The sequence below is a fragment of the Bubalus bubalis genome, chromosome 18, assembly GCF_019923935.1.
Source record: "Bubalus bubalis isolate 160015118507 breed Murrah chromosome 18, NDDB_SH_1, whole genome shotgun sequence".
Lineage (NCBI taxonomy): Eukaryota > Metazoa > Chordata > Mammalia > Artiodactyla > Bovidae > Bubalus > Bubalus bubalis.
In genome coordinates this window covers 44,592,164-44,601,441 of record NC_059174.1, presented here as the reverse complement: position 1 = coordinate 44,601,441, position 9,278 = coordinate 44,592,164, and the positions used below count along the sequence as shown (strand labels likewise).

General features: G+C 49.8%; 1 protein-coding gene across 1 annotated transcript; it reads left to right on the top strand.

Annotated features, from left to right (window-relative positions):
- Window positions 1-4,130: 4,130 nt before the first annotated feature.
- LOC112580279 (major allergen I polypeptide chain 1-like) lies at window positions 4,131-5,657 on the top strand. Its single transcript, XM_025269032.3, has 3 exons — window positions 4,131-4,208; window positions 4,345-4,535; window positions 5,508-5,657. The coding sequence occupies exons 1-3, from the start codon at window positions 4,148-4,150 to the stop codon at window positions 5,535-5,537; spliced, it is 282 nt and encodes a 93-aa protein (XP_025124817.3). The 5' UTR covers window positions 4,131-4,147; the 3' UTR covers window positions 5,538-5,657.
- Window positions 5,658-9,278: the final 3,621 nt, after the last annotated feature.

The following is a 9,278-nucleotide window of genomic DNA, read 5'->3' as shown; positions in this document are numbered from 1 at the left end:
CTCCCAAACTGAGCAGTTGGAATCACAAGAGGGTCAAGGACAGGTCTACACCACTGTCGGGTAGAAAAAGGTAATCCAGAATCCTTCCTTCCCCCCCCCCCCCCCTCCTTGCAAGTCCTGGAGATAAGAATGAAGAGCTGGGCCTTCCTGCAGCCTCTCAATATCTTAACAGCTTCAGTCTCTACACTGGGCCCTGAGTACTAATAGACAGTACCAGTACTGGAGCCTTGGGCTCCAAATCATTCCAACCTGGGAACTCATAACCTGAAGACATGTGGGTTTTCCCAGGCGCTGGTAATTCTGTAATATTGCATAACTCTACCAGCTTTCCTCTGGGCATTAAGAGAGCAAGTCCTGGCACGTTCTGGACCTCTAGTGGCTCCAGCTTTGCCCCTTCTCCTGGCTGTCCCACCCTCTTCCATCTGTGAACCTGGTCTCAAGAGGTGTTTGGATGGCAGTCTATCCAGAAACATCAGTGAGCAGCTGTGGGGTGTGGTTTGTCTCCTGTATCTGAAGACTCTATGAGATTCACAGCCCTACAGGACACAGGGGATGGGAGCTCTAAGGCCCAGACTGCCGGGTCCACCAGAGGTGGAACTCCACATGTGAAAACCCTCAAGAGCCAAACTCAACCTTCCAGGCTAGGAAAGCAGTTTGTTGGTACAAACAAAATGAGATTGACCTTGAAAACTCTTGAAGGAAGTCTGAGAAGCTCCCAATGGCCAAACTGGCAACAGTTAGACAGACAAAATAAATCAGAGTATTAGACGCTAACCCAAAGTATAAATTAATACCTGTGAGTTCAACTGATATGAAGAAATGATTAAATAAATAAATAGGGATTTCCTTAGATGCCCTCCTGTGCAATGGAAGCTGGTTCAATCCCCGGTTGGGGAACTAAGATCCCGCATGCCCTGGGGCAACTAGAAGCATCCCACTGCAACTAGAAAGCCTGTGCTCTGCAAAGAAAAAAATCCACAAGTCGCAACCAAGACCTAGCACACTTAAACCATTAATAAACTAAAATAAATGAAACTAAATAAATGTGGGAGAGGAGACAAAAATTCCATACAGAAACATCCTGAATATCACAGGTAGATTATCCCCTCTAGGAGGCAAACTTAATTGTTCTGCCCCCTCAAGTGTGGGCTTGACTTATTAACTCACCTCCAAAGGAAGCAAGAGGGGAAGGGGAAAAACAGTGCAGAAACCAGACAAAAACAATATTAATCAACTAATCAAGGCTGATATTCCCACTGGTAAGACACACAGCTGTCATGTGTACCCTGATGTGAGGTGACAGGAAAGGCACTTCACCTGTGTGGTGTCTTCCTCAAACCAGAAAGTCTGAACCCCATGGGATATTATGAGACCAGCAGCAGACAAACTCAGCTTGGAGGCCTCCTACCATCCCTGGCCAATCCTCCTTATGACTGTCAAGGCCATGACAGACTAGGAGAGAATGAGTAATCCACAGAGCAGAGGACACTGGGGACACAGGACAGTGAATGCAGTGAGTATAGGTTGTGGATTTTATCCTGCAATGCAGGAGACATTAATGGACAACCAGGTGAAATCCAAATAAAGTATGATGTTAGTTAGTAGTAATTTTCTAATGTTGTTTCTCAGTTTTGAGAAATATTTGCAACTTTTCAATAAATAAAAAGTTCTCCAATTAAAAATTAATTTAAAAAAAATTGCACAAGTAAAGGGCCACATCAGTGGCATTCCTCCATTGACCCTGACCAGCTCTTCATCCTGATGTCATCAAATATCCCCATGATCTGGGGACGTCTCAGAGGATCCTGTGGCACCCTCCGAAGGGCACTGGGCTGGATCCATAGCAGCCACCTGTGTTACTCAGCACTCCAGGCCCTGGCTCCTCTCCTCACAGAGTTGGGGAGGGCACTGGGGGCAGTGTCTTCTGAAGGACAGAAGGCACAGGATGCATGGGCAGGGATCCCACATCATGGAAGTTCTGCTGCCACAGACAAAGAGCCAGCATGTGCAGCCTGGGCCTTGTGGTGTTCATCTTCCTGCCCAGGAACCTCTGAGGCACTTCTGCAACCACCTGAGCTGTTTGTGGGGTGACCTTCGGAGGGATGGTCCTCTGGCAGCAGGAGCCATGGCGAGGAGGGGCTGCATGGAAGTCAGCTGACACTGCAGCTCAGTACTTGGTGACTATTTGCCAAGAGTAGTTACCAGATGTGAATCCTATTTGGCATAGGGTTCTGAGTGTGGTCACACCTTTGCGTCCCAAATTCAGATCAGGCATTCAGGAAACCTTAATCTGCCACAGGTGACTCAGGCAAAGGCCAGTCGGATGCCTCCAGCAAAAAACTACTTGATTATGACTCATTGAACATTTTAAACCTTTACCATATGTAATTACTTCCAGGTAATATTCATAAAGCCATCTAGAGTAGGTAGAATTAAAGATATTCTTGCTTATCACCTCAAGAAATGGAATATTCCTGCCATTATTCTAACAAACACTGTGCAACATCCACCGAATGCTGGGCCCTCTCCAATCCTGGGGATGCAGCAGCACACAGCACAGCTCTTGCTCTCCTGCAGCTCTTCATCACCTAAGAGGGAGTGAAAGACAGTGACCCCATGGGAAGAGGCACTCTGGGCGAAGATGAAGCAGGGGGAGAAGACAGAGGGCTGTGGGGGGAGGATGGAGGCAGGACACTTTGATAGGCGGGCTCAAAAGTCTGGAGAAATCTGCCCTGTGATACTTGAAGACACCTGAGGATGAGGGAATGAATCATGCAGCCACTGGAGGAAGAGCCTTCCAGGCTGGGAGGACTCCACGTGCAGAGGCCCTGCTGCAGGAGCACACTTAGTCAGGTCAAGAAGCAGACAGGAGGCACTGAGGGAGGAGAGAAAGGCAGGGATAAGCTCACAGAGGCAGCAGCAGTGCGGGGCTGGTTGTGCAATTGGCCCAGAGATTGTGGCCTAGAGTGGGCCTGGCTTTTCCTCAAGAGGAGATGGGGGGGAACAGTACAGAGACACTCAAGAGTAGAAAGAGTTGCAGAAAATGGATGTACCTAAAGACCGTCATACTAAGTGAAGAATGTCAGACTAAGAAGCAGAAATATCTTACAATATCTTTTATATGAGGAATCTAAAAAGACATGATACAGATGGACTAACTTACAAAACAGAAACAGATTGACAGGGAATGAACTTATGGTTGCCTTGAGTAAGGATGAGGGGAAGTGATAATTAGGAATTTCAGCATGGACAGGTCCCCAGTGCTATATTTAAAATGGATTATCAACAAGGACCAATTGTACAGCACAGGGAACTTTGCTCAATGTTATGCAGCAGCCTGGATGGGAGGGCAGTTTGGGAAAGAATAGATACATGTATGTATTTTTATGGGTGAGTCTCTTTGTTGTCCACCTGAAACTACCATAAAACAGTTAATCCACTAAACTTCAATACAAAAGAAAAAGTTAAAAAAAAAAAAAAGACGTTGTAAAGAATAATCCTGTATATAATGATGTTCTATCAAAGTCACCAGTTGGCAGGACTGGTCAAGAGAAAACGAAATTTCTGGGCCAGCACATAGAAGAGCTTTCCAGTTTCCAGATACTTATTCAGGGAAGTAGCCCAACAAAGGCCACTGACAAGATCAAGGACACGGTGATAGCAGCAGGGCAGGAGCCACCAGAGACCCTGACCAGGGGCTCAGGGCTTTGCCTGGAATTTACTCCCTGTGAGACCATTTGCTAAGCACTGAGCTTCGTGAGGACCCATAAGGTCCACACCAGCCTCTCTTCAAGGTCACAGTTGTTCTGACAGCCTGTCACTGCCCATCATTCAGGAGGCCTGATCTGGGAGCACTTTTTCACTTTTTGGTCAACCTGGGGATTTTCAGTTGTTAATATTCCTGAGTCAGCTGCCCCTCCCACAGAGCCCTCCAGTGGGGAGGAGGCTGAGCCAGTGCCCTCTGTGGACTCAAGGACTAGCATCTTGCCAACACACACAGCTCCTCCTGTGCAGCCCCGGGCACCTTTACACTGTGGCCTGGCATATCTCCTGAAAAAAGGAAGCATGTGACACAATCCCCTGGGGTGAGGACAAGCACAGACATAAAAGGGCTCCAGGTGAGTAGCGAGCACCTGCCACCGGCACCATGACGCGGGCTGGAGCTCTCCTGCTGCTCTGCGCTGCCTTGCTCCTCATTGTGGGTGTTAGTGAGTAGCTGCGATCTGGGCTCCCCAAGGGTTCTGACACCTTCCCAGGGCAGCAATAAGCATGTCAGAAAGGGAAGGGAACAGTGTGTTCTGGTAAGTATCTTTCAGGGAGTTTCCCCTTATCGTTCTGTTTCAGAGTGTGATGACATCTGCCCAGCCTTGAGGGACACTGTTGACCTGTTCATATCGGGAAGCCATGAGGCCTATATTGAACAAGTTGAAAAGTATAACCAAAACTCTGATGTACTGGAAACCGCTGATACCCTGAAGAGCTGTGTTGATGAGAAGTTGACACCGGAGGATAAACAGGATGCTCTCAGTGCTCTGGTGGGTCAGGTTGTCTGTGAATGTGCCTGTGGGGCCTATGGCGAGGGGATGGGGGGGCAGAGAGGGATGTGTCAGGGGTCTGCTCAGGGCACTTGAAAGTGGGGGAGATCATTTCCTCCACCCTGGCCCTTCCCTGGGGACCTGGGAGCAGAAAGAACCTCATAAATGAGGAGGTAGAGAGGAAGAGGCCGACACCCACAGTGTGGAAAAGGATCCTGCAGGAAGACTCAATCCAGCCTGGAGTTCTTGAGCTGGCCCTGACTGCTCAGCTCTGCCTGGTCACAGGCCTGGGACCCTCCAGGCCCTCCTGACTCTGGGACACCACCTGCCTTTCGAGTAAGGCCCTCACCAGTGGCCTCCCTGACTCCACCCTCTTCAGCACACGAACCTGAATCTGCTGCAGTCCATTCCCATTGAGTCCTTCCTCTCTCCAAACATCAGGTGTTTCAAGTCCCTACTCCATCTCACCTAAACCCCACATTTGTCTTTGTTCCCTGAATTCCAAAGGGCCATTATGCCACATATGCCCTAAGAGGAGGCTGCTTCCAAAAGCTGCCCTCCTGCCCTCCCCAGGCCTGGGATGCCCAGAGTCGAGGATCAGGGTGAATCCTTTCTCTGCTGCCCTAGAGGTGGTGGGACAAGCAGCTATTTAAGCTCTATGTCTCCAAGGGCCAGAGGGAAGAAGCAGACTGGGATCAACTCACCCCTGAAGACTTCCAGGAGTCACTCCAGAGCCCTGCCAGATGGTCCTCAGCAATGTTCCCCTTTCTATCACAAAAGACTGCCCTCAGCCCTTCAGGGAGACCCCACAACCTCTGTTCCATTGGAGGAAGCCTCACTGGGATATATCCACCCTTACTTGCTCACATCCAGAGGCCTCCCTCCAAACAAGCCACCAGGCCCCTGAGTTCAGTGCAGTTAACTGTCATGTCCACCCGAGGCCTCACCAGGTTTCTGCACCTTCTTTTACAGAATAAGATATACTCAAGTTCTCTCTGCTGATGGAACTGTCCCTGCCAGGAACCCAAGGAAGCCTCTTGCCTGATCCCTAAGTCATGTCAGCAACCTGCCACATCCAGGTGTCTATTAAAGGATTCCAGCAATAAAAAGCCTTGCAATTCACAAGAGAGTGCTTACTCAATGGATATTGCGCTTTGGATGTGGGGGGGAGGGAGGACATGACCACAGTGGAGACCACCAGTGTGCCTCCCCACTGCAGCTGGATTTCAGTACTGATGCTTCTCCACAAATTCAACACATGGGGGTAGTGTTGGTGATCATATATCAGTCAGAGTGTCTGATCACTTCTTTCACCAGGACCGAGGTCATGAGCGTCATCCACCAAATTTAGGCCTCCCAGCAACCTTGAGGGTTAGGAGTAATCATGATCATCTTAAAGGAAAAATTTGAAGCTCAGAGCGGATGAAGCATCTGCTAAAAAAGACACAGCTTCCCCCAGCCGTCCACGCTGGGGAGACAAGCTGGGCTAACTCATCCTGTGACTGTGCATATATTCCAGCCCTTCTTTGGGCCTCTGGTTCCCATTAACAAAATCAAACTAACTCCATTCTCCAAGGCTGGAGTGAGACCAAAGTAAAATAATGGTTGAGAAAGAGCCCTGTCCTAAGCACCTGACAAGAGAGGAAGAACAAAGGGTCAAGGTTCACATGCTGAACTCCATCACTCCCTGGGCCTCAGTTTACCCTAAATCCAACCCACCAGTTGTTGACTCATAGTGCTGCTTCCACATAAACACACTGAGTTGGGTCTCACACTCAGAGTGGATGTCCAGGGGCCTGGGGTTTCTTGCTCCTCCTGTTTCTCTGCTGCCTGCCCACAAACTGGGCCCCATGCTCACCTTGTCTGATTCTTCTTCACCTGACCCCACCCCATCTCTAAGAGCTCCTTCCCACCCAACAGCTCCCCTCCAGAAAAAGAGTCTGCTGGGCTTACCCCACAGGACTGGATCTAGGACAGGGAATCTCTAAGGTCTTCATGGTGAGGAGGCTTAGGACAGGTCCCTAAGGTGATCCAGAGCAGCTGCTTCTCCCTGTGGAGGGGACCATGGGCAACACGGGGGAGGTCTCCTTGCCCAGAGTGAAACCAGGCTCTTGTCTCTGCCCACCACTCCACCCCAGCTCTTCTAAGATGGAGACCTGCCTCTGTGGGAGCTAAGGTGAGTTGACAGGGTGTGAGCAGGTCCTGGGGCAGGGACCCTTCTCCTCATCTGACCCAGGATGTGTATTCCACCCCACCCCCACCCAACTGACACAAAAGCTCCAGGCCTTCTGAAAGGACAGTTGCCACCCAGATGAGTTGAGTGCATCTTACAATATCTTGGATAAAGATGTAGCTTGCTCTGCAGTGAGTGTACAGGTTTGACGGGGACCCGTACAAGGATACGGCGAATACAAGTGAGGGGCAGTTGGTCCTCCTGGGACAGACACAAACCATCTCTTGGCTTGTGCTCAGCTGCAGAGAATTCCCTGAGGCTGCTGAGGAGACACCTCCATACTGTCCACCTGCCCCCTCCCCTCTCCCTGCCTTCCTCTGATCCACAGCACCCTTATCTAATCTGGGGTTAGAAGAAAAGGCAGTATCTGATTTCTCCCAAATCCTTTTCTGTCTGACATCCCAGACTTCAGATGGGTGGGAAGGTAACTGTCAAAAACCTGTAGCTTTTGATCTCTGATTCTCACATGAATCTCCCTCTGAGATCATAGAAGCCCCATCTTGCTGCCACCTAGGCCAACCTGAGTTCACCTGCAGCTGTGGGATAATCCCCCACTGCAGATACTCCCCTTCTCAAACATCTGCAACTCCCCTACCTGCTTGGTGGATTTCTCCAGCACCTGGGAGCTTGCTGAACCACTCAGTGGAAAGTGTGGGGATTCAAGCCCACAGGGCAACCCTCAGACACTACAGACCCCAGCTTCCTTGATTGCTGGTAGGTCTCCTCAGAGGTGAGCTCCACGCTCTCTCTCAAGGCACCCAATGGCCTAGGGCCCCACCTGCCCACTTCCTTGGCCTTTCTCACTTTGGTGTTCACTGTCCTTAGTTCCTCTCTTAAGCACCTGATATCACCTCCCTAATTACCTACTGCCCCCAAGTTCCTGTGTATGGGTCTCCTTTATTGGGAACACAAAGTCTTCTAGTGTCCTATGTCCATCTGCCTGATCAGGAAGGACAAGAATTCAAGAGGAGGATGCTCAGTGAAGGCAGCAGGAGGAAGGCAGAGGGATACCATAGTTGACGCTTCAGAGGCATCACCACCCTACACAGAGAACAGGAACCTGGATCGGGGAGGGAGATGCTCTTTGTCCGTGTATTTCTCTATGGACCTTGCACTGAGATATTCCCAAACTGTCCTGACAAGGTGTTTTGAGGGTGCACCCCTATCCCAGCCCATAGGAATCCATGTGGGAATCCAGGCAGAAGCACACATTGCCCCACTGATTAAGTCCTGCTAAGTCACTTCAGTCATGTCCGACTCTGTGCGACCCCATAGATGGCAGCCCACCAGGCTCCCCCGTCCCTGGGATTCTCCAGGCAAGAACACTGGAGTTTCCAGTGCTTCCTTCTCCAATGCATGAAAGTGAAAAGTGAAAGTGAAGTCACTCAGTCACGTCCGACTCTTCGCAACCCCACGGACTGCAGCCCACCAGGCTCCTCCGCCCATGGGATTTTCCAGGCAAGAGTACTGGAGTGGGGTGCCATTGCCTTCTCCATGATTAAGTCCTGGGAGCCAGAAAATCAGAGAGAGATGGGAGCAAGCTCTGGGTGCCAGGATAGAAATAACAGGACTGAGACAAGCTCCCAACAAGGAAAAGCCCAAAATCAAGCAATAGTGGAGGACATGAATGCAATGAAGAGCTGCATGGATAAATGCACTGTTTAACTGTTACCATCTAACCTGGAAGTTTATATCCAATTCCTTTTTAAAAATATTGTATAACACTTGACTACTCTTCTAAAGCTATGACATATCTACTCTCATCCTCAGGCTGGCCATGCTCATGGACTCAGAACACAGGATATCCTGCCAGGGCTTGAAATCCAGACATCTGAAGGGGTTCACATCTGGAAGGCTCAGATGTTCTATGTGCCCCAAGAGGGTACCTGAGGAAGGCACACAGCTCAGCAGATCCTTAGGGGTGCTCAGCACAGCAAAGAGTTGACAGAAATACAATTTCCACTGTGAAGGACACCATAGAAAACACACACATGGATGCATCATGTCCATTCCCAGATGACTGAGCTAACTGCAAATTGACTACTTGGCTAGACAAATGGGCCCCACTTGTAAAGCCTGCAGAGATGCACATAGCCCCATGTATTTGGGCAGCAGGGGCACAGAAACTGGCCTGGGCAACATATCACAGTCAGGTGAAGAGGCCCTGCTGATGATAGCAGGACAAGCCCAGATTCAAATCATCACTGCTTCTACCACAAAGGCAGCTCTGAGAAGACACACCGGGCTGGCCCAGACTCTGGAGCATCTTCTACGCCCAATCCATGAGGAGCTAGCCCATTCTGCACTGTTTCAGGAGAGGCATGGAAGGAATAATAATAAATCAGAGAGATACCTGAATCATTTTGGTCTAGTTGTCCAGGGGTAAAAATGAGAGAAAAGCCCAAGATTACTGAGGAAGCCTCAAACTAAGAGAGATCCTGAGGAGAGGCCAGGAATAATAAACCAAGGCAGACTTCTCGCTGGTTAAATGTCCAGGGAAACTTTGCACA

Excerpts from the sequence above, each read along its gene's own strand:
- LOC112580279 (XM_025269032.3), top strand. The coding sequence starts at position 4,148 with ATGACGCGGGCTGGAGCTCTCCTGCTGCTCTGCGCTGCCTTGCTCCTC. Across the intron at positions 4,209-4,344 it reads GCTCCTCATTGTGGGTGTTA|AGTGTGATGACATCTGCCCA; the intron begins GTGAGTAGCTGC and ends GTTCTGTTTCAG. Across the intron at positions 4,536-5,507 it reads AGGATGCTCTCAGTGCTCTG|AATAAGATATACTCAAGTTC; the intron begins GTGGGTCAGGTT and ends CTTCTTTTACAG.